A 26,031-nucleotide genomic window follows, 5' to 3' on the forward strand; every position below is an offset into this window, starting at 1 on the left:
GAGGCCATGTTCAGATGGAGACACGACCCCTGCCATAGGGCTGGTGCAAGTACCGATGGTGCGCCAATGGTGGATGGTGGAGAGTGCAATCCATGCAATTAAAGTGGGCTTCTCCAGTGCACACTAATACACATGGGGAGGACTGAAACTAGTATTTGTAAAAAGAGGCAGAGGCAGCTGTAGCGGCCCCTGCATGCACCTCTGCATCAGGCCTTCTATCAAAGCTAATCTAACCTAAGCTACAGTAGGTGTTGAGAAGAAACTTTTGTCTCATGTAGTCTCTGCATGAACCTTAATATTGGTCCCTATTATACCTTAGTTCAGCTATGACCTATGGCAGCCTAAAGACTGTGGGGGAGATTTAATAAAGCTTGTAGAGAGATACAATTGTGAGAGATAAAGCACCAACCAATCAGCTACTGTCATTTTACAGGCTGTGTTTGAAAAATGACAGTTAGAAGCTGATTGGTTGGTAGTTTATCTCACAATTGTTTCTCTCTACAAGCTTTATTAAATGCTTAATTGCCATTTGTCTGCTGGAAAAACACAAAAAGTAATGTGTACAGTTTGTGAGGGCAAAACATGTAAACACAATATTTATAATGTTGATAATACAAAATGAAAATGTAATCTGTCACTTGCAATGATTTTATTGTAGCTGACAAATTAATAGCTTACATGGGCGTACATTAATTCATGCATATATACAATAGAATACAATGTTTATAAGCTTTCTAGCCTTTAGTTTGTATACACTTTTTCATATACATGTTGTTAAAATAGCAAGAACTAGCAGATGTTCAAAAGAGCTGTGTTAGTTATAGCTGTAAGGTTGCACTATATCCATCTACGTTTAGATGTAGCCAAATTCCACATTCTTCACAGTGAAGTTACATTACATTCACTACCTTTTTATTTGTTTACATTTGGGCAGTTTGTGGCTTATCTGATTTATTATGTGATATATTACAGGTTGATTGGTTGCTTCTAGTATATTTTACAATGCAATTGTAAAAAGCCTGTTACCTGGTCCAGTAAGTACATGCCATTACCATGCGTGGCAAAAGGTAGCGCACAGTTAGTAGTAACCATATACAGTAGCTATCCCCATTACTGGAGCATCACACCTATGGAAACTGTATATACTGTAGATAAGCAGTCTTTTCGAGTTCTGCGGTGAGAAATCTATTTGGTCCATATCCAGATCTGAAAGAAATATGACATAATTTCAGTGTTACTGTCATAAATACAAGGGCTCCATGTCTATTTTACTTATTCTGCATTACAAAATCTGCGCTGTGATACCCATAATTAGAATGATACAGAGATAGATAGATAGAGAGGCAGACATATTCCATTACGTAGAATTATAGGATAGTTTGGGTATATTTACTAAGTGTCGATTTTACATATTCGGTGGTTTTCCAGCGGTTTATCAGCAGGATTGCATCTTGCAGATTTACTAAAGGCCCCCATACAGTATACGGTGCGATTTTTACATGATTTGGCCGTTTTCCATCGATTGGAATGACCAATTGTGTAAAAAGTGCCATGTGTTGGGATGATCACGAAGCCATTGCTTGTCCCCGTCATCGTACTTCGTCATCGCTGATCAATTGAACCTGCAGAAAGATATCGACCTATCTTTCACTGTTTGGCGCACATCGCTTCGTGTGTGTGCATGGTGAACGATGCGATGGACAATGGATGATATGTTGTCACTTTTCCTCCCATTATTTAAATTCCAGCATTGTGAGGTGGTTTGCTACAAACTATACATCATTTACGATCTGCAGTCACTTACTACCCATCTATATTGTTTGATCGTTTGTACAATCATTCCATATGTGGGCACAATATCGTTTGACCGGGAGAGTTCAGGAATTCAAGGGAAATCGCAAACGAGATTGGATCATTTGCAAATCGCACCGTGTATGGGGGCCAAACTGGTAGAAAACCACAGAGAATTCAGGCTTTCTAATAGAACATCGGAACACCATCTATGTTTTTACCATTAGAAGTATAGAAACCCTGTATGCACTAAGCAGTAGCATTAGAAACCAACTAAAAAAACCACAGACAAACCCGCCCCAATTAAAAGAGGTAGTTGTGACAGAGAGATAGCTCAAAAGACAAGCTGTTTGAGCTATCTAGTCAAGCAGGCAGAGGAATCACAATACACTTATAAAGAAGGCAATTGTTAGTCACTGAATAAGAAGGTAGATAACATTGATAAAAATCTTACGAGGGAAATACTATTTGATATACATATTAGGGGTGAAATTATTGGAATTTTTTTATTAAGATTGGAATATTATTTATTAATTATAATAATATTATAATCAATATAGTAATAATTGCTAATTGTTATTTAAAGATCGTTTTTTAGTGATGGAGAAGCATTATGACTATATAAATGGTGCCCACATCCTAAAATAATTAATGTTTCCCCTCTTGATAAAAACATTTTTGAACACCAATTAACAATAAATAATATAGCTCTCTTAATAATTTTTCCACTAATAGAATGGTAAAATACTATTTCCCTCATTATCCCGAACAATGTTACAACATCTGCCCCCTTATTCAATACTTAATAATTACCCTCATTATGAAAAGTGTATTGTTATTTGGTTTCTTCTAATTGGCCAGATGGATCCGGCAGTTTTTCCAGCAGTTTTATGGCAGTTTGGTCAAAATCCCATTATACAAAACACCCCCCAAAAAAACAGGTAAAATCGTTGGACATTGACAGCGACTTTCAATACCCCATCAAACAGTTGAATAGTAATTTCAGAGGTTTGGTGCTTCAGTTTGTCAGGGACATGCAGGGGATTCAAATCCTACTCTTAGTAAATTTACCCCATTGAGCAAACAACAAGTTCCCTGACCATAGTAAAGTTTCTTCCGAAAATATACTGTTATATTAAGGGATATATTATAACTTACAGTATAAAAACACAAGTAATAAGTGTTATAAAGCTATGGATACCCACACTATTGAACCAGAGTGATTGGAGAATGATAGACAAAATACAAGGCAACTTTCTTGCACCCTTAGGAAAGTATTAATGACCATAATAAATGTGGCACATAAAAATAATATATATATGTATATGAGGAGGAACGGAGGGCACTCCTAGAGACTTGGTCAATATGAAGAAAAAAACGATGCAGACAGCAGTGTGTCAAATTCAACGTTTCATGATCTACATCATTTCGTCAGGTTCCTGGGATTCCTAGGTTCTCTAGGAGTGCCCTCCGTTCCTCCTCATATACATGTTGCCGTTTGCTGGACGTGCACCCAGAGCACTTAACTTTTTTAGATTGGAGTGCCAGCCGCTGGTATTATTGTTATATATATATATATATATATATATATATACATACATACAGTATATTCTTCAATTATACATATCAGTTTAACACCCACATCGGGATGGTGCTGTGATTAGCGTAACTGACACAGCCCCCTGCTGTAAAGTGCAGTGAGTGGGCAATAAAGTAATTCAATGTGAATCTTGTCATCAATCACTCAGAATAAATGGGTAGGATCCAGGGGGCTGGTCTACTTTTCTGAGACTGTGGGAGAGCTCCAAGAAATGAGGGTGTCTCTTGGACTCTTGGACAAGTATAATGTGATGTAGATCACAGAGAGAGTAGAGTGCCTTTTCAAAATTGCATATTTAGTTGGTTTGGTTGTGTATCTTATACAGATGAGGTGCAGCCAGTATAAAAAGCAGAGTCCATTGCATAGCAATACAATGCAGCATCGAGTACTTGGTGATTTAGTGTGCAATATTTTACCCAGCCACTAAAGACCTAGGGGTATATTTACTAAAGTGTGGGTTTTTAGAAGTGGAGATGTTGCCCATAGCATCCAATCAGATTCTAGCTATTATCTTCTAGAAGGTGCTAGATAAATGATAAGTAGAGTTTGATTGGTTGCTATAGGCAACACCTCCACTTCTAAAAACCTGCACTTTAATAAATATACCCCCTAGTGTACCATTTATTGGGCAATCTCCTATAGCCATGGCAGGGCCGAAACTAGGATATCTGTCACCTGGTGCAAGGCAGCAATTTTGCGCCCCCTCCCTTCCTGTACCTGAAGTTTGTCCTTGCTCGTCCATGCGGATGGCTGGCATAAACCCCCTGGCAATGAGCATAAACCCCCCTGGCCAGTAAGGACCTCTAGCATTTGTCTCCTCTTTGGCAGCGGCCATTTTTGGATGGCCGTTTTCTGAGTCTGCAGCCGCCAAGCCACCTTGAGTCAGCTTTTTTCACCCCCTGCAATCTTCACCCGGTGCACGTGCACCTCTAGCCCCCCCCTTGTTGCGGCCCTGGCCATGGGTGCTTTATAAAGCATAGTACTTGGTAGCCTGGTAAACAATATAATATAATGTCCATTAATGGGCAAGTGTACGCTATAGAGCCTAGTTATTACTAGTAGTCCAATGTGATATCACTTATCTCTAAACACGGTACCCAATTGGGTTCCTTTTCTAAACTGTCACTGAACTCTGGCAGCAAATGAATGTTGAGTGTAGGACATGAAATTGATAGCTATTAGCCAACAATAGAACAACCTGTAACCATTCAGCTTTAGCTATTTCCTGTCCTCTCACAGCAGGGCCGGCCCTAGCCCAAATTTTTTGGTAAGCGAGCAGGTTTTTTGGCGCCCCCCCTATGCAGTGCCCGCGGTAGTGGTCCCCCCTGTGCAGTGCCCCTTGTGCCCTCATTAGTAAGCTTAGTGCCCCCAGTAGTAGGCCCCCCCATGCAGTGCCCCAGTAGTGGACCCCCCTTGTAATGCCCCTAGTAGTAATCCCCCCTCTTGTAGTGCCCCTAGTAGTCCCCACTTGTAGTAGTCCCCCCATTGTTGTGAGCCCAGTGGAGGTTCCCCCCATCTAGTGCCCCCAGTAGTAGTCCCCCCAAGTAGTAATCCTCCCTTCAAGTGCCCCCAGTAGTAATCCTCCCTTCAAGTGCACACAGTAGTAATCCTCCCTTCAAGTGCCCCCAGTAGTAATCCTCCCTTCTAGTGCCCCCAGTAGTAGTCTTCCCTTCAAGTGCCCCCAATAGTAATCCTCCCTTCTAGTGCCCCCATTAGTAATTCCCCCTTCAAGTGCCTCAGTAGTAATCCTCCCTTCTAGTGCCCCCAGTAGTAATCCCCCCTTCAAGTGCCCCCAGTAGTAATCCTCCCTTCAAGTGCCCCCAGTAGTAATCCCCCCTGACATGGAGGTGTCTTTTGCATGGAAATGGTCCATCTTATGGGCGTGTTAGGGGAGTGTTGCAAGTGTGTCTTGGAAAGATGGAGAAACTGCACCTGCCACAGGGCTGTGTGTACAGTATTACCGATTGATGAGTCCTTTGATGCCACCATGGGTCACACCATCGAAGGGGTCGCTCACTGTGGGTGACCGCCAATAGACGTAGCTGCAGACCTTTTTCTGCGTCCACCTCTGAATCAGGCCCTTTATTTTATAGCACCGTTTATTCCAATGCTTCATCTTCTTAAAAGTTTAAGGTGTCTATTTACTAAGTAGTGTTTGGAGACAGAGTGAAAAGTGATAAGAAAGTGATAAGGTGCCAGCCAATCAACTCCCAACTGTCATTTTTCACACACAGCCTGTGAGATGACAGTTGGGAGCTGATTGGCTGGCACCTTGACACTTTCTTATCACTTTTCACTCTGTCTCCTAACACTGCTTAGTAAATAGACCCCTAAGTTAATATAATTGTCACAATATTTTGATCTGAATACGCTGTAATATTGCTTTTAGTATGTTAGTGTCTCCATACAGTCAGCATATATTCCATGTTTGATAATGCAACCTGGTATAAATATTCTGCAATGTAAGACCGTCTACAACAGACGCGTCAAACTTGCAGCCTGCAAGCCGCATGTGGCCCCTATCACATATTTTTGCGTCCGGCTTTAACTATTCTAGTAAAAGCAATGCGGCACACCGGGTGAGTTCCTGCTGGCCGCTCACCTCCAATTGAGCAGCAGTCACTGTTCTGCACATGCGCACTATGGTAGAAATGGGGAAAATGCACGGCTGCTTTTGCTGTTCCAACTGCCCCCCGTCGCATCCCGCCTGCTCAGGAGCACTGAAGACATCAGCAGCCCTCAGTGTGTGTCAGCTGCCTGCGAAGAGCAGGAGCTGGAAGGGGAGCAGACAGCTGTGTGTGATTAAAAAGAAGGTAACTTGCAGGGAGGGGGGCACAGGAGTTGGAGGGGGGACACAGGGAGTAAGAGGTGACACAGGGGGCATGTGACTGGACTGGACTGTACAATTTGTGTGGATCATACTTCCGCTATTTATACAGTGTTCTTTCACTATATGGATCCCTAATATAGCAGCTAAATATTGCTGCCAATGCGATCACTACTACTACATACATCCCTAAAAAGGATCTAGTTCAATAAATAATTAATATATAATGTATCAAAGAGTATTACATAAATTCCAATGAATAACAATAAAAATGAAGGAACCTCATACTTCATACAATAGAATACACATTAAAATACAATTAATATATAATGTATCTCAATGATAATTGAGTTAATGCTATTATAATCTGCAGTAATAAATATGAAGAAAACTATGATGATGGTGATCACAGTGATAATGAACATAGGACTTTTGTACAATAAAAAGAACTTAATGAATAACTTGATCAATATTAATCTTACGGTGCATGACACTAATGTGAATTAAAAAAACTTTGAAGTAACTTTTTTTTAATTGAACTATTTTGTATTGGGTTCTTCTGTGAAGTATGGGCAGGCAATGCAGGTGCTGGCAGAGAGGAGCATCAGTAGAAGAGTGTTTGGTGACAGAAATTAGCCTAGTAGCTGCATTCAAAGTGGATTGTAGGGATGAAAGTCTGGGATGGGGATGACAAGTAAGAAGGGAATTGCAATAGTTAATGCAGGAGATCATAAGTGCATAATTAAGTATTGGTATCTTGCTTAATATAAATGCAAATTTTGGATCTATGTCTTAGATCCATATAAAATAATTTGGAGCCAGATTGAATGTGAGGAACAAAAGATAGTTTTTAGTCCAGGTCCCAGGATGACACCTAGGTAGCGAGCACAAAAGGTGGAGTTTATTGACATCAACAGAAATAGAGATGTTTGGCTAAGTAGCTTATATTAATAGCTTCATTGAGTTTAAGGTGGCAAAAAGACACCCAAGATGTAATGGCGGTGAAAGGTCTAGAAAGGATAAATACATTTGGTAATCATCCACATTCTTATAGGTCCAGTGGTAATCATTCACATACAGTACTGTGGGTCCAGTGGTAATTATCCACATACAGTACTGTGGGTCCAGTGGTAATTATCCACATACTGTAGTGTGGGTCCAGTGGTAATTATCCACATACTGTAGTGTGGGTCCAGTGGTAATCATCCACATGCAGTACTGTGGGTCCAGTGGTAATCATCCACATACAGTACTGTGGGTCCAGTGGTAATTATCCACATACTGTAGTGTGGGTCCAGTGGTAATCATCCACATACAGTACTGTGGGTCCAGTGGTAATCATCCACATACAGTACTGTGGGTCCAGTGGTAATCATCCACATACAGTACTGTGGGTCCAGTGGTAATTATCCACATACAGTACTGTGGGTCCAGTGGTAATTATCCACATACTGTAGTGTGGGTCCAGTGGTAATTATCCACATACTGTAGTGTGGGTCCAGTGGTAATCATCCACATACAGTACTGTGGGTCCAGTGGTAATTATCCACATACTGTAGTGTGGGTCCAGTGGTAATCATCCACATACAGTACTGTGGGTCCAGTGGTAATCATCCACATACAGTACTGTGGGTCCAGTGGTAATTATCCACATACTGTAGTGTGGGTCCAGTGGTAATCATCCACATACAGTACTGTGGGTCCAGTGGTAATTATCCACATACTGTAGTGTGGGTCCAGTGGTAATCATCCACATACAGTACTGTGGGTCCAGTGGTAATCATCCACATACAGTACTGTGGGTCCAGTGGTAATTATCCACATACTGTGGGTCCAGTGGTAATCATCCACATACTGTAGATGTGTATTAGTTGTCCAAGGTAAGATATATAGGCATAAAAGAGTGCATAATAATGATCTTTCACTGATAGAGGAACAAGAAAGAAGGGGGATCCAACTAAGCACACATTGAAGGATGAGTATGAGAAGTGAGTGGTTAACTATGTCATATTGCACCAGAAAGTTCAATGAGGATTTCCTGTACTGGCCAGAGAAGAGACACAGAAGCAAATAATGTTCTGCAATTCAGGAAAAATAAATAGAAGATATGACAATGTAAGATGTGACAGTGTAAGAACACGCACCCCACAATCTGGAAACAGGTGCCCCCCTCTCACCCTTGCATGGCATCATTTGCATACCTCTGGTTATGGCCCTGGTTCAAGCACAGGAACAAACAGTACGTATTTTATTATGTTACAGTAGGTGAATTCTTCGTTAGTATTGGGAAACCACTTGCACAGTTCCCATCCCCATCGCTGTGAAATAGCTGAGGATAAATGAAATGATACTGAATGAACTTCCCATGTAACAGGTTTGCTCTTGGATGACTGTTCGCCGTTCCCAAAGCCACCCTGACAACAGGGTGCTGAGTGACAACTGGTCATATGTATACCGATTTCAAAGAGGAAAGAATATATTTAAATGTGGAGTGAGGGTAAATATAAATAAAAATAAAGTTTATCTACAATCCTCTACATGCAATATCAGATATATCACTCTCTGCAGGTTTTTTAATAAACTATTGCAAATAACGCACAGAAATCCCCGTACAAGAATAGTGTTTGAGAACCCTTAAACCATACATATATTCCTTATGGGTTACTTTATAGTATTCCATCAGCCAATTAAGAGGAGAGATGACTTGTTCCATTGTTTTCTCCACTGGAGTTGGAAGCTATGTATCATTTATTGGCCTGTGGGAAGGCAGACACAAGTGTTCCCATAAAGCAACTGTCTCATGTCTACCAAGGGGTATATTTACTAAAGTGCGGGTTTTTAGAAGTGGAGATGTTGCCCATAGCAACCAATCAGATTGTACTTACCATTTATCTAGCACCTTCTAGAAGATAATAGTTAGAATCTGATTGGTTGCTGTGGGCAACATCTCCACCCGCATTTTAATAAATATACCCCAATGAGTGGTTAAAGAAACAGACATAAAAGTGAGGTTGATTTTGTGGCGTAACAAGCGTACAAAAAGTAAATAATGCAGAGCCTCTTCTAGTGACAATTCATATATTATACATAGAGCATTGTCGTTACATTCTAGTTACAAATATATACATACATGTAAAACTTTCTAATGACTGATATATAAAACAAAGATCATCATCTTGATCACTGATATGCAATACATTATACAGAGCATTATAGTGAGTGACCACTACCTGTGCTGAATTTAAATGCAGACTCTCCAATATGTGGCTATACAATACAAATCCCCACATTTCTGGTATTAATACAATACAGACCCCTCCTCCTTCAAACCACTGAAGACAATCCTCCATATCTTTGGTGACTTTATAAATAGAAATTCCACAACTCCAGTGGCTACACAATGCAGACCCCAACCACCGGAGGTAACATAGTTTAGAATCCCAAAGTTTCCTGTGAGAAGACAGTACAGACACCAGATATCTGGAGGCAATAGACCACAATCCACCCAAACAACTGGTGGCAATACAATACAGACCTCATATACTGTATCTGATGGCTGCACAACATACTTTTCATTTCAGGTCTCTGTCAGCGACATAATGAGATCCAAAATTTCTGATGACAATACAATGTAGACCTAGTATTTTGTATGTATGTCCTCTTTTCTGCACTGGGCAATAATAAAATTAATCTCTGGTGTCGAAAATGTATTCACCTGATCTTTGGGTTTTTTATTATGTAGACCCTGGATTTCTGGTGGTGACATAATACAGATCCCAATAATTAACCACACCTGTTGTCTCATGTTTATTCTGCCACATGCCACTTTGGGCATTTTAGGTATTTTCATTTCCTTGTGTCCTAAGTGATGGATAGAGCCGACCATTCCCTAATCCATTCCCTAATCAAATTGCCTGAAGTTTCCAGCAGTCTTCAGTGGTAATTGACCAGTGAAAAACACCAATAACAGTGATGCAGGCAGCACCACGTGATTCTCTAATAGTGCATTCGTGGCGACCATGGCGCATGTGGCATGTGATTCACAAAGATTCACCTAATATACATATGTATACCTTTATCAGTGCAGGTACACTGTGGAGATTAAACAGGATTCACAATATTGCGATTGCAGTGAGGCTGACAGTGAGGGTTCCACCAGTGCTCATAGAATTGTTCCTCTGATCTCTGTTCCAGTCTCTGCAGGTAAAGCATGTACTCCTATAAATACACAAAGATATGCTTTAGTTGTACACAGAACCACAACATTTTCATGCATCTGAGTGACAGCCATATAGATTTATCTGAAACACCGTTACATTATGATTATACATATAGATGAATTGCACACCATGGGGCCTATTCATGATGTTAATTATCGGGGTCTGAACGGATCCCGATAATTAACATTCTAATTCACCGCAGCCACCGGAGAAATTCAGCATTGCTCCGGCGCGGTGGCAGCTGATGTGAAATCAGCTGCCCCCGCAACCGGCTTCACTGCTCCTTTTCGGAGCACTGAATCTTTTCACTGCTCCTTTTGGAGCAGTGACGGCGGTGCGCATACGCAACCTACAGGTCACGCATGCGCACAAGAGCCCCGACGTCCGGCGGAAGGAGCCGGACAGGGGTCGGAGGGATACAAAAGGATCCCTTCTCGCAACCCGGACCTACTTCCCATAGGAAAGAGCGGGTTGCGAACCCCAAGCGGGGGTATTCGCCATCTGAAGATGGCGAATGCCCCCGCAGTCAAGCTCCGAAAATTCTGAATTCTGTCCCCATACATTAGTATTCCGCAAATGGAAAGTAAGTAGGAGATATCTGTGATACTAGTGTATGGGGACAGCTGGCCATTCCACGAAAGGAAGGTAAGTAGGAGATATCTGTGATACTAGTGTATGGGGACAGCGTGCCATTCCGCCAGAGGAAGGTAAGTAGGAGATATCTGTGATACTAGTGTATGGGGACAGCGGGCCATTCCGTGAAAGGAAGGTAAGTAGGAGATATCTGTGATACTAGTGTATGGGGATAGCGTGCCATTCCGCCAGAGGAAGGTAAGTAGGAGATATCTGTGATACTAGTGTATGGGGACAGCGGGCCATTCCGCAAATGGAACGTAAGTAGGAGATATCTGTGATATCCCCTGCTTCACCATCTTAATGAATGGCAAAAATACTTAATTGTCACAATTGCAGGTGAAAATTTGCTTTTTCACCTGCTTTTGTGACAATTAAGTGATGATGAATAGGCCTCCAAGAAATTCAATACAATACCTTTGCTATTGAACTCTTTATCTATATCAGGGTAAGATAATGATCTGTAAGTTCAAGCTGTTTTTAAGTGAAGACACAATCAGGGAAAGAGTCAGCAGTACACTGTGTACACCGGATGTCTATAACTTGTTGGTAACGCATCCAAATACAGAAACAACAGGTACAATAACCCAGGAACATGAGGGCAAAAATATGCAGAGAGACAAGTAACACTTCCCTACCTGCTATTATACTGTTTGTCATTAGTGTATCAAATGTTAGTATGTCTCACAAAATATGGGTTCCTTTCCTAGTGATAGAAATAGTTTGGCAACTAAAGTACAGTCATTTTACCTGCCAATCCGGTTATATATGAATTAACTTGCCCTTCACATTCCAGTAGCAGAGCTTAGAATGAACGGGTTTATGAGTGTTGGTGGTTTATCAATCTTAGGGGTCTATTCATTATGTTAATTATCGGACCCCGATAATTAACATACTAACTTGCCGCAAGCCCCGAAGCAATTCATCATTGCTCCAGAGCGGAGACAGTTTATCCGAAAATTCGCTGTCACTGTGAGCAGTGAGACAAGTGCGCATGTGTGACCTACAGGTCACGCATGCGCACTATAGCCTGACATCCAGTGGAAGGAGCTGGGCAGGGGTAGAAGGATCCGAAAGGATCCCTTTTCGCGACCCGGGACTCCTTCCCATAGGAAAGGAGCGGGTAGCGGGTGCACTTGCCATATGAAGATGGCGAATGTTCCTGCAATCAAGCTCCACAAATATTGTATTTTCGGAGCTTGATGAATTCTGTGCCCATACTAGTGTATAGGGACAGCGGGCCATTCCGGGAGAGAAAGGTAAGCAGGAGATATCTGTGATATCTCCTGTTTTACCTTCTGCATGAAAGGCCCGATAGCTTTTGTAGAAATTAAGTGATGATAAATAGACCCTTAAAAATACTTCTCACTATATTTACCAACATTTTACCAATTTGGGCAAATCTGAACAACAAATCGGGCATGACGTGCAATGTGTATGCCCAATTGCGCGCTCCTGTGGGTCATGTGTGATTGGCAATGCTGTATGACCAATCCTACGATATTGCATGCTGGGCTGCGTAGTCTAATGAAGAGTGGAACGAATGATCATTCTGTCGTTCATTAAATCTTCCTACTGTGTACCGGCAATCCCATTGGCAAGGTTGCCAGTCGTTCTAGTGTGTACCCACTCTATCTCTCTCCAAGGCTTAGTACATAGACCCCTAATGTTACTTGGCTTTGTTTAGTTGTGCTGGTCCTCATGGAAGGTCACTTAGTTATAGATGGGCCACAAGCATACCCGACCATATAGTTATGTATGTTGTGTTATAGTCATGAAACATTTATAACTAGTTAGCTTTGGACTATTTATTTATCAATTGATGGCACAATTATCTCCTCTAGCCCCAAAGTGCGCTGTCTTGGAGTTATCCTGGACTCATCCCTCTCTTTCAAACCACATATCCAGAACCTCTCACAGTCCTGTCGTTTCCATCTCAAAAATATTTCCAGGATCAGACCCTTTCTCAGCCAGGATACTACTAAGACACTGGACTAGACTGGACTACTGTAACGTCCTCCTATCTGGCCTCCCCATCTCCCATCTCTCTCCTCTCCAGTCTGTCCTCAATGCTGCCGCTCGACTCATCTTTCTCTTCAAACGCTCTACATCTGCCTCCCCTCTCTTACAAGCCCTCCACTGGCTCCCCTTCTCCTTCAGAACCCAATTCAAGGTTCTCACACTCACTTACAAAGCCTTCACCCAATATTCTCCCATATACATCTCTGATCTCATCTCCCTTCACTCTCCTGTCCGCCCTCTTCGTTCAACAAATGCACGCCACCTCTCCTGCCAACTGATTACTTCCTGCCACTCCCACCTCCAAGACTTTGCCCGTGCTGCTCCCAACCTTTGGAACTATCTCCCTCTCCCCATAAGACTCTCCACCTCTCTACAATCCTTCAAACGGGCTCTCAAGACTCACTACTCCATCAAAGCTTTCCAGCTCTCATCCTAACTTGCTGCTACATGCTCCTTCCTCCCTGTCTTCCCCATCTGTATCATGCCTGTATGTCTGCCCCTCCCCATGAGAATGTAGGCTCTTGCGAGCAGGGCCCTCTACCCTCTTGTGCTTCTCCTTACTTTATTTTCATCTACTTCTTACCCCCACTAGGACTTCTAACACTTGGTTGCTTATGCTCTGTTGCTTATTTGGGTGTTATGGCCACCAATGTATCAATGTATATTATCCATGTCCTTGTCCTGTATTGTATTGTATTGTACTGTAAATCACTTTTTTGGTTATGTACTTTGTAAGGTGCTGCGGAACACTTATGGCGCCATATAAATAAACGATAATAATAATAATAATGTGGAACTTTATGTTTATATTACACAGAAACTTATGCAAGTTGCTCTGGAAAAGTTGCCATTTACTGCCTGACTCATAGATTTCCATCTTTACAACTTTTAATTACCATTTTAAAACCTACTCATCATCTAGTTCAGATCTAATTTCTCACGTACATTGCCATTTATTACGCATTTTGCTCTCACATTTCACAGTGACAACCCAGCTGCTAAACAGGACGAACAAGCACCCCAAGGGACAGCTGTGGCTACACCGCAATGGCTCAGGGAGAAAAATCATAGTATTACGCACATCCAAAAGTCACATTCTATCAAATTGCATTTTCACATTGCTCATTGCTGCTGTAATTGCTGATCTCACATACATCATCTCATGTATAAAAGGAACATAATCCAATGCAATGCTCCCAGGCTGGTACCTTTACATGACGTGGTGTTGACAGGACTGTGGCAATGTGCGTCTTTAAGCGGCTACAGTGAAATGTCAGCCTGTACATTAGGATCAATCGTTAGCTGCATCACTGTCTCCATTTTTGCTAGCCCAGTTACTGTAATTCACACAATATTTGGATTTGATGTTGTAATATCAATAGTATTGGGTGCTTTTGTGGATGAAAGTCAAATTAAGTTTTAACCGAAATGAAATTAAATTAATAGTAACACAAGGAACACATTATATTCTGTAACATATAAGCTGAGTGTAAAATGAAAATATTCCAAAAAATAAAGTTTGTTGGATGGCAATGCATTCCATACTTTGTGTATAATGATGTTCAAACTTCAAACTGAGTCAGTCCTCTTGTGTGGGCTTATTCACACTGGAAACTGAGTAAATTATTTTTATGAAAAGTTTGATCCATGGGTTGAAAAGTCCACCTTTGTAGGCATTTTGCAATTGCTAATAAGTCTCTACTCATTCTCTAATCTCTGGTAAAATACACTCTCTAGCAGAGTGTAGCAGGCTTGTGCCCTGATATTTAGAGGGCAAGCATATGTGATAGAGCCAACACAGACAGATCATGCTGTATGGCACAGATACAGTATATGTAACTAAGACGCCTGTCCAAATCTGATGATCCCAGTTACCATTTTCTTGACACATGAGAATAAAGTAGCTGATGCTCTGTGGGTGGTATAGTAGACACGTCATGGCCCTTGCTTCTGGCTAGCCGCTGTCGGGAGCAGCACCCTGCAGCCAGGATTACTGTTGGGGTGCCAACAGTGCGTCCTTTAGACACTGCAGACAGGCACCCTGCAGTGTGCGCAGCCAATCTGGAGCATTTCTAAGGACGCTCCAAGTCAGCGCCGACGTCATGCCATCAGACGCTATGGGGATGGAGCAGGCACATGGTGCATTTAATCCCTGTTATTGCCCTGATGAGGTGTTTGCACGACGTAGATGAAGTTTAGGTAAGGTGTGTAAATGGATATCCGGGTTATGCTGAGTTGTGTATACAGAGAGATCCATCTTATTTCAGGCAAATCTCCTGCACCAAGGAAAGGTCTGGTGTAAGTGCGCGCTGATAATGATGATGGCTATTTATACAAGTGTATAGATAGGGGAGGTGTGGTCACATAGATGCATGCAACTCTGCGTATGGGCACCTTATGTGTCTGATGTAGGTGTCTAGCACTAGAGTATAGGTTGTGCTCTTCCACCATGAAGGAGTGTCCTGAATTTGGTTTTCCTGTCTTTCCTAGGATACATTAAATTCTCACTACTAAGTGAATGTATTCTGGAATTGGGCCATAAACTCCTGGGCCCTTATGTACAATCAGTAACTCCCCTGCATGATGTTTGGTCATTACACCTGCCATGCTGCTGATACTTCATTTAAGTATTATATAGCTCAATGAGGTAAGGGTACACTAATACCATACTTGCTTACTCTCCTGGGACCTGCGGGAGTCTCCTGATTTTTCAGGGTGCCTCCTCGCATCCCCGGAAGAGTAGGCACTTCTCCCGCATCCCACCTTCTTCCTAGCGAAGTGGGCAGAATGAGGAGAATCTTACTGGCAATCTGCGGTCTGTGTGGAGGAGGTGGAGCCTAATGATGTGGTTCTATGATAATCTTGTTGTTTGGCTCCACCCCATATTCAAATGAGCACAATTTGCAGGATTTCCGGTTGAAGGGGCTGGGTTTAATGACAGCATTCTCCGCCCTTCCCCCATCACTGCCCACTTGAATATCCTCTCCGAGTATCTCATAGGAGAGGTTACAGCAACAGTAGGTAAGTATGACCAGGGATGTCTTAACAGCAGTGTGGGCCCTGGACAAAGCAATGCACCGGGGCCCCTACCCATCCATTCACGGGAAAAAAATGTAAATGGTGCATATGCCCATCAGACCTCCCACACATGCAGAGAGACTCTGGCCCTGATTCAGAGCCGGACGCTCTGACAGAGCACTCGCTCTGAATCAGGGCCGTCCTTCTGAATTTTTAGAGCGGCCTCCTGGCCGCTCGTATAGCTGTGGGTGACCACCCACAGCTATAGCGAGCGGCCAGGAAGATGGTCGCGATGGTCAAGACCATCGCGACCAACGGGCTTGCGACGAGACCCTTGTGGTAGGGTCTCATTGCCGCAAGCCCTGGAGTGCTTTTGGCTCTATCAGAGCCAAAAGCACTCCCACTGACATCACTGATGTCAGTGGGGCCGGGCCCCAGACAGTAGGCGTTCCCATGGGAATGCCTCCGTCTGGCCAGCCACGCCCCCGGCACGCCCACCAAAGGGGGCGTGCTGTCACTCACCATCGACAGCACGCCCCCTTTGTAGCGAGACCCATAGCGACGGCTTGCGCACTGGTCCAACATCGACCCGCTTGCGAGCGCTCAGCGCTCGCGAGTGGGTCTGAAGCCGGCAGACGAAGCGAAACTGGGACTGAGGTGAGTACTCGTCACCAGGGAGGTGGGGGAGGAGGGGAGCTTAGATCAGAATACAGTGCATCGGCGGCTGGCTTATAGAGATATCACAAATTTACCAACTGGCGGGCAGCAGGGGGGCAGGTTGGTGGGCTCCTACAAGCTTCTGGCCCTTGGGCAACTGCCCAACAAGCCCAATGGAAGAGATGGCCCTGAGTATGACCAATACTAAGGATCATTTATAAATCACAAAAAAAGAGTGTAAATGTATGACCTGCCAGAGCCTGGCAGGAAGTGAGGTCGTTTGGGCTATGCATGCTGGGAGGTTCCTGTTGCTGTCCTCTAAGCTCAGTCTAGTTATGTTTGTCATGCTGAGTAAACACATTTTTTATTTCACTCCTGAAAGTTGTCACTTCAGTCTTTCTATGCCACATCTACAAAGAGGAACCCCATTGCTTCAATTACTGTGTAAGTGTGTCTATTTCAAAGAGCATGTCTACTTTGAACATTGGGACTGGTCCCTGAATATGATTCTGCACCCAGTTTGCAGATCTGCAGATTCACCTTAAAATATGTGTAGTGGAAAAAATGAAAATGCCACTTCAGCCTACAGCCCTTGTAGGACCACTCCCCTCATAAATGTAAGATTTTATATTTTCTCCTAAGATACAAGATTGTGGGGGCATTAGGGCTGTCATTATTTGTCTACTTTTGTATGTTTGGCTGTTATTGCACTGCTTGAAGTGTGTCTAGAACAGCACTGAGTATATGCCAAACACTACATTGAATCTGCCCATGACTGTCAAGGTCCGCCAAATACTTGCTCATTCATACTAGACCCTAATTTATGCAACTGTCCCTAAAAACAGAACACTGCAAAAATAGAAATATAGGATTACAAAGCATACACAGGGCAGGATGCATCAATAGTAAAAATGCGGTCAAACCTCTGAAAATGCAGTTTTCAGAGTTTTGAACGCATTTTACATATGCACCAAGCTCCGGAAAGCAAAACTTTCCGGAGCTTGGACCAGTAGGCAACTACATTTACAGGTGGCGTTGTCTAATAGACATGGGCTTCTTTTCAGAGTTTTCCCCAAGAGGGATCCAATAGAATCCCTCCCAGGGTCCCCCAGAGTCTGGCATGTGCTGGCCAACAGTCACGCATGCACAGAAGGAGACCAGATGGACTTCTGGGTAATAGACCCTGATGTCTCCACACCGCAAAGGACAACTCTTATCGGAAGATCTGTCATTTGCTTAAATGTTCATGCACACGGCGTTCCTAAACGTTGATGTGCATGCGATCAGTGGCGGAATGCATCACATCCAAAATGCAATGCTTGATGCATTCTGCCCACAAAGTGAAAATAATGACAATTTCCACAGTAAATCTCACATCATTTACTCTGCACATGCCCAGAAAAGCAGTCGTTCACATATGTGTCTATGCAGATTTGCATGATTGTAGCCCTTACACCCTCGTGCTCCTGTAGAGGCAGTACACACACAAATATATGCCTCAGACAAGTGCACATTCTGGATGGTAATGATGGACACCAGCAATACTGAACTGCTTGTGAATGGACCATAACAGATGCCTTCTTCATTGCTCATATACAGTATTACGTTTTTGTGTGCGGATTTTAGCATTTTTGTTTGTGCACAAAGCAAAGTTGTTTCTGCTGTATTAGAGAGGTTTTATTGGTTTTATTAAATTATTAACATTATTAAATATTATTAAATAATAATATATAATAATGTATAATTGTTATCAAATATTATTAAAAAAATGTTGGTGTAAGTTTATGATGTATGCCTGGTGTAAACCAGACACGTGCTACTGATATCTTGCGCTACTGTAGTTGCAACTTTGTGTTTGCACTTTGCACGCAGTGGCTGTTTTTTTAGTTAACAAATTTCAAGCCTATGATTTCGGGGGTATAACCCTGTATCAGCTCCTTTTTTTGTGTATCTATAAATAAACACCAATGCTGACTGACCACTGATTCACAGAGGACTGTTTTTTAATACTAAAGATGCAATAAATACTGAGGGCTTGATTCAGCAAGGATCGTTATTCTGCCAATACGCATGCACTGCAGTTGCTAATATCAGCGGTGTTATGCAAATGTTTGCAATCGCAATGCGATCACATCCTAACATGAGGACGCCCACTTCACCTATACTTGGGCAATATAGCGAAATAATCGGTAATATCGGACCCATACGCACAGTTAAGGCATGTCAGACCTCACTCAGGAATTGCTAACTTCAGCGCACGCTATGAGGCCTTAGGCTGCGTATGGTATTGCAGTGGATAATTTATGCACGCCCCTGCAAAGGCGTTGAAACGCACTGGCATGCCTGCATTCGCCCGACCACCCCCCTGTCACTATCCACAAATGGCACTTCCTGTCAATCACTCTGCGAAGGGAACTGCGTAGCCTCTGCATACGCAGTTCCCATCGCAATTGCTAGTTCGCACACGCGCATTGCGATGCATACGAATGCGCAGTGCGGAAACATCGGCCGAGTGCGTGCGTTTTCTCCTTTGCGTTCCTTACTGAATCAGGCCCTGAGTGCATTATTACCAGCTTTAAAACAGACAAATAATTTTTTTCATTTGTAACGAGCTGCATTTGAGTAAAACTAGTATAGAGGACTTTTATAGTACTTTACTTATTATTAAGCAGCAGTGCCATCTAGTGGACATTGATGTGCATTTAAAAATGTGAGAAAGTTGACTGGTATGACTTATTTGAATGATAAATTAAAATTTACTTATAATAATACTGTACACATTTAAAATTGATCAAATTCTGTTATTGGTCAAATAATCATGTGACAGTTTTCAGGAATAATATTGTAGAGAATGTAGATGGGATATTTGTGTCTGATCACCTTTATTACATCTTTAATTAAATTACTTTCTACAGTACATCTAGGATATACTTTAGAAAAAGCAAACATGTGTCACCATCTGTCAATATAATAAAAATATTATTAGAAAATCCACTCTATAATGCATTTTTGTATATAGGCCGAATCTCTATGACCTTACTCAACCAGTTGCACTTTTATTTATTACCAGTTATTTATATTGTGCACACATATTCTACAGTATTTAACAGAGAATATTGGGACATTCACATCTGTCCCTGCCTCACTGGAGCTTACAATCTATATTCCGTTCCACATGTACACACACATACACACTAGGGTATGTTATTTAGGGCCATATTCATCATCACTTAATTTTTACAATTAACATTTTCACCTGCTTTTATAGAAATTACGTACCCGGGCCAATCATCATAAAGGTAACGCAGGAGATATCTCACGTATCTCCGGCTTACCTCTTCACTCCCGATCTGTGCCGGCGTCCTCATAAGTTAGTATGGGGACCTAAATTAATCAAGCTCCGAAAATACAATATTTTCGGAGTTTGACTGCGGGAAGGAGTCCCATCAGTAAACACTACTGCAGCATTGTATGCCTGATTTATCTTTTCTCTATATTTCCCTGTAATCTATACAACACACACAATGATGCCCAATACAGCTGTGTTATGATTTTGTCAGTAGAGCCTTAAGCTGTCCAGTGATAAAAATATGTATATTATCTGCAGTACGTCTATTTTGCACCCTTGCAGTCTCTGCCACCTTTACTTTCGATATGTTTAGCGATTTAAATTACAGCAAGATAAACTCATACAAATGGCATCCATAAAAAAGAGCATTTACAAGGAGGGCCCACATTTTTGCTGCTTTGTAAATGGACCCTTAGCATCAGTTACATTAACTTACAGTACATACTATTTGTCCCATACATGCCAACTCTCCCTCATTGTCAGGGAGACTCCCTGAATAGTAGCAATCTCCCTGTCTCCCTGAAGAGTCTAGCAATCTCACTCATTTCATCCTTAGCCCCATTATGAAGATGTTATATTAAAAAACAGATATATATATATATATATATATATACATTCAAATGGGATCATTAGTGTCATTTCCTTGCATTGGTTATTATAAGGCACAATGATCCCTATGAATTTCTGAAAAGTATCAGTGTATTTTCATCAACAAACAGATCTTACTAACTGCTTTTGGGCTGGGTTTACATTTGGATGTAAGTCAGTTTTATGACACGCCTCTCAGATGTAGCAGTACACGCCCACTGTAATACGCGCTCATAGGTGCTGCTTTCACAATCTCCCTGAAATGCTTTTTCAAAAGTAGGCGAGTATGATTTGTCCACTATTATCTGAGCAAAACTAAAAGGTTCTGTACAAACAAGAGTCAAAAATGGTTATTAAAAGCATAGTTAAAAAAATGTGTATTTTCTCCTTGCCTTTAACCAAGCATATTCTCAAAACTTCCTTGTAGCATAGTATACTATGTGCTTAATAAGCGCTCGGTTATGTTTTACTAAGTGGTGACGCTTTTCAACGCTGCAGAGAAAGTCAAAATAGAGGCTAAACAAAGCAAAGTGAACGCTTGTTAGAAAGTGTGTGTATACAGATCCATTTGCTTATAGTACTATTTTGCATGTTTAATACTAGTTAAGAACACGTGTTGAATGTGGAAAATTAAAGACACTTGAATAAGCCCATACAAAAAGAAAAGCTATCACTGCATGGTAATAATAAAGTAATGTGAAATAGAAAATCTACATTATGTAAGTGCTTTAACCGGTGGTATATTAATAATGTGTGCAGCCTCACATTTATTCAAAAAGTAAATTTATAAAATCTATAAGTTTGTTCAACAGCTAAATTATTATTGTCTTGGGGCCTGATTCAGATCGCAGATTCCCAATTATAGGGAATCTGCGTGTGCGCAGGACCTATCTGCGTGTGTGCAGAATGGTCCTGCATAGTCGAACGCAAGTCCTTGAATGGTTATCAGCAATTTGCATCATTGCTTATGGGGGCAGGACTATAATGACACGATTTACAATCGACTCCCATAGTGGCCACTTGCATATTCTCTCTGGGTCTAGAAGTAATGCAGACTGTACACTGTTCTGTGCATTGCATTTGCTACATCTACAACCTGATGTAGGTCATGCATGATATATTGTGTGTCAGATTGTACAGTTTATGCACCATATCGTGTCCTGGAGTGCCGGGGAGCTGACAGGGAGAGTTCAATGGAAACCACTGACGACATTGCATCATTTGCAGGTCGTCTAGTGTGACCTTTAGGCCATTGTTGTGGTGTAACTAGGGCAGGCCAAGCAGGGCACGTGCCCTGGGCGCTATCCCAGGCACAGGAGAGGGGGGCACTGCCGGCCAGGGCAGTGTACTCCTAATGCCTGCCATTGCACCGCCACAGAGCCAAACCCACCATTGCACAGCCACAGACCCACCATTGTGCCGCCATCACCCACTTTGTTGCTGTGAGCGTGACACCACAGGTCCTGCCGGGAAGAAGAGCCCTGGTGCCTGCCTGGCCTCACCGTTTTCCGGCTGACAGTTAACGGGGGAGGGGGGAGGACACAGAGAAACATACAATGATAGGAGGGGGAGCACAGAGACACACAATAACTGGAGGGGAAAACAGAATGACTGGAGGGGGAACCACAGAGAGAGACACACAATGACTGGAGGGGGAAACAGAGAGACACAGAATGAGGGGGGCACACAGAGACACATAAAGAAGGAGGGGCACAGAGGGACAGAGTGAAGGGGAGATGCTGTTTGACACAAAGTGAAGGGAGGGGAGACAGAGATACAGAGTGAAGGTGGATGATGAGAGATGCAGGCGGAACATGATGGTGTGGTAGAGAGACATAGGTGGACCATGATGGTGTGGCTTAAAAAGATGCAGGGGGAGATGATGGTGTCACTGAGAAAATATGCAGGGAGAAGATGATGGTGTGCTGAGAGATGACGCAGGGGGAGATGATGGTGTGCTGAGAAACAACTCAGGAGGGAGATGATGGCGTGACTGAGAGATGATGCAGGGAGGAGATGATGGCATAACTGAGAGATGATGCAGGTAGGAGATGATGGTGTGGTGAGAGACAACGCAAGGGGGAGATGATGGTGAGCTAAGAGATGATGCAGGGAGGAGATGAAGGTGTGGCTGAGAGATGCAGGGAGGAGATGATAGTGTGCCTGAGAAGCATGGGGGAGATGATGGTGTGGCTGAGAGATGCAGAGGGGAGGTGTGGCTGAGAGACAGGAAGTGACACAGGCATCTTCTGGACCATGTGATATCCTACATGAATAGCGAATACCAATTGAAGATGCCATCTGCCGAGGGAGGATACATTTCTTCAGCGGTTCCCCATTGTGAGAAACCACCATATAGGTAAGGTGCATATGGAATCAAATGCTCCCAGAGTGTTTAGAAACAGTGGCATGTCATATTGAAAAGCCCCCATTTGTCAATGGCCATGCCCCGTGTGGCATGTGGCCTCACCCATTTTTGGCGCACACACACAGTTGTGTAGGTTGGGGGGCGTCATTCTTCATTTTGCCCTGGGCTCCAAAGTTACCCTAGTTAAGCCTCTGACTACAGGTGTCCCAATATGTGCATATGTTATGTTTGCCTGCAGAAATGTGAGTGGTATAGTGATCTGTTATGGTGCATTTCTGATTTCAGTTACTGTGTGTCAAAGTCTATGGGTGCCTGGAGGACTTGAGACCAGTGGCATTGAGAGTAGGGAGTGTGAATACAAAGGGCCCAGACCTGACAAAGAGGCATAGCCACACTCCCCAACATTTTGTAACTATGCAAAATCTACAGAGGGGGCAAGACATTTCATGTGGCCACACCACCATTCCTTCACATGGCATGTCCTTGATAGCAGGGTCCACAATTTCTCATGTTTGTCCTCTTCGAGACATTTGCTGATCTCCCTTTTGAAAAATTACTAGTGTGACTAGATTTTGAGTCCCTATACATCTGTATTGGACATGAAGTAGGCATCACAGCTGTTAGGTACTTCCTTAACATGGAAGGGGTTAGGGACTTCCATGAATTCCTACTTACATTACCATCATTTGTTCTCCATAAAAACGACTTCACTTTTGATAACATACACTACCTACAGGTAGGTACAGCTATGGGGCGACATGTGTACCCACATATGCCTACCTCTTCTTGGGATGGTGGGAGCATTAGAAGGTATTCTGTGAGGATAATGAACATCACACCCAACATATTGTCACATATTTGATATTTATCTCCGATAGTGTCATCATTTTGAAATGGAGATAAACAATTACTACAGTTTATGGAAACCCTCAATCACACTGACCTAAATCTCAGACTGACACATGAGATCAGCAATAAGAATATATCATTCCTTGACATAAAGATGAGAACAAAATGTTAGCTACAGAACTGTATAGGAAAAACATGACAATAAACTGTCTGTTATATCTCTCTGGTTCCCAATTCCCACCTACCTTGGAAAATATACCTTAAGGAGAATTTTCAAGATTGAGGTAGAAATTGTCTAATGATCTATATGGATAAAGACATGTAATTATCTCCAGGAAGCCGTCTGACAAATCCCAACTGGGGCTGGTAAGTAACCTAACCCTCCCCTCTCCTATATATAGATACAATAGTCAAAGGGTATAATATAATATAAATAAAACTCACTAACATGATTGGACACCATAGATCACATGACCTAGCATTATTCCCCAATGAACGTAGTTTCCAGCATAACCTGTAAACAGATCCAACTGTAAACACTAGCACAGGGAGCGATTAAATTCAGTGCAATGTTGAATTGCCCTGGAAGCATACTGCAGATGGACTGGGGAGTGGAGATGGGCCTGGAGGCGGGTCACTGATGGGCTGGAGGTGGAGCCGTCAGTGGTGACTGACCATGGGCATTTTTCTTTAGCTACAATGTGAGTACTACTTCTGCCCATTCGGAGCTGAGCTGAGCTCCGATCGTGGCAGCCGGCGGGAGGGGAGAGTAAAGGGTGGCCACCAGCCACTACAGGGACAAAGGGACCGGCCCAGCGGGAAACAGCCCGGTGGCCCAATCTGGCCCTGTCTGTAAATCTGGCTCTGATACTAGCCAGTGCCTCCCCAGCCATTTACCTCACTGCATGTCACTGTAATATATATATATATATATATTTTTTTTACAATAAATGTCGCTGTATAATTCTTGTAAACTTAAGGTGCCTACACACTTAGCGATATTTTACACGATTTGCCTAATTGCAATGCATCGTGACGACAAATCATGTAAAATATGCCCAAATTGTGAGTTTCCGCTCACGATCTTGATGCTGATGCGTGTCCCTGCTGGTCGTACAACGCAACTTCAGATCTGCCGTGCTGTGGGGCAGATCTGACAATCTCAGTCACGATGCACTGGAATAGTTAGGAGGCACGATAAATCGTTTGTCACATTGGACAGTTTTTAACACCAAATCGTGCCTACGACTGCCGGGAAGTTGCTGGGGAGAGTTCAAGGGGAAATCGGACACGATGTTGGATCAAGAGCACATCACCAAATGTGTAGGCACCTTTAGAGCAGAACGGTGAGTGGTTGCTTTGTAACCAATGTAATATTAGGAGTCTGTACTTTTGTATGCTAATACCAATTTGAGCATTATGGGATGTAGTTATCAGTCCAGCGGACGGCATGCTGCCGATCTGAATCCCGACGCTGAAAGTCTGACCCGGGACTTATGATAGGCATCTAAATACCAACGCCTATCTTAATACCGACGCCAGAACACACACAGACACCAGCCCGAACCAGGTAATACAAGTCCGGGACGTCTTAGCTGTTAGTCGTAGGGGGAGATAGTCAGGTTTAGGTAGTATAGCTGGGTTAGCGTTAGGTTTTTTTTTTTTGGGTGGGGGGCGGTTAGGATTAGGCACCACTGGGGAGTTTAGGGTTAGACACTAAGGGGGGAGGGAAGGTTTAAGCACGAAGCGGGGAGACTTAGGTTTAGTCACTAACGGGGAGGGTTAGGGTGCAGGGTGGAGAGGGTTAGAGTTAGGGTGCAGAGTGGGGAGGGTTAGGGTTAGGCTACAAGAAGGGAGAGTTGGGGGGAAGGGGGAGGGTTAAGTATATTTACCTGACCCCTGTCGGGATACCAACCGACGGGATGCCGCTGTTGGTATTTTGACAGGAGGTATCCTGACTGCCAACATTACATACCGATTCTTTTATTCCATGTGACAAATTGTCTTTTATATATTACCTTCATTTTAATAAATGTGTGTTGCATTTTAAGCAGTCCAGTAACTAATCTATTTATACATCTATTAGTGGTTTAGCGCTGTCTCTACTTT

At 42.8% G+C, this 26,031-nt stretch overlaps 1 protein-coding gene across 1 annotated transcript in view; it reads right to left on the reverse strand.

Moving 5' to 3' along the window:
* Nucleotides 1–634: 634 nt before the first annotated feature.
* Nucleotides 635–26,031, reverse strand: part of CUNH17orf67 (chromosome unknown C17orf67 homolog) — a 53,110-nt gene continuing 27,713 nt past the window's right edge. The window contains exons 3-4 of the mRNA XM_088473341.1: nucleotides 10,292–10,436; nucleotides 635–1,206 (exon numbers count right to left, since the gene is read on the reverse strand). Coding sequence (XP_088329467.1) covers nucleotides 10,320–10,436 — 117 coding nt within the window. The 3' untranslated portion in view covers nucleotides 635–1,206; nucleotides 10,292–10,319. The remainder of the gene's footprint in view (nucleotides 1,207–10,291; nucleotides 10,437–26,031) is intronic.

The sequence above is a fragment of the Taudactylus pleione genome, unplaced genomic scaffold, assembly GCF_031769625.1.
Source record: "Taudactylus pleione unplaced genomic scaffold, aTauple2 ptg000016l, whole genome shotgun sequence".
Lineage (NCBI taxonomy): Eukaryota > Metazoa > Chordata > Amphibia > Anura > Myobatrachidae > Taudactylus > Taudactylus pleione.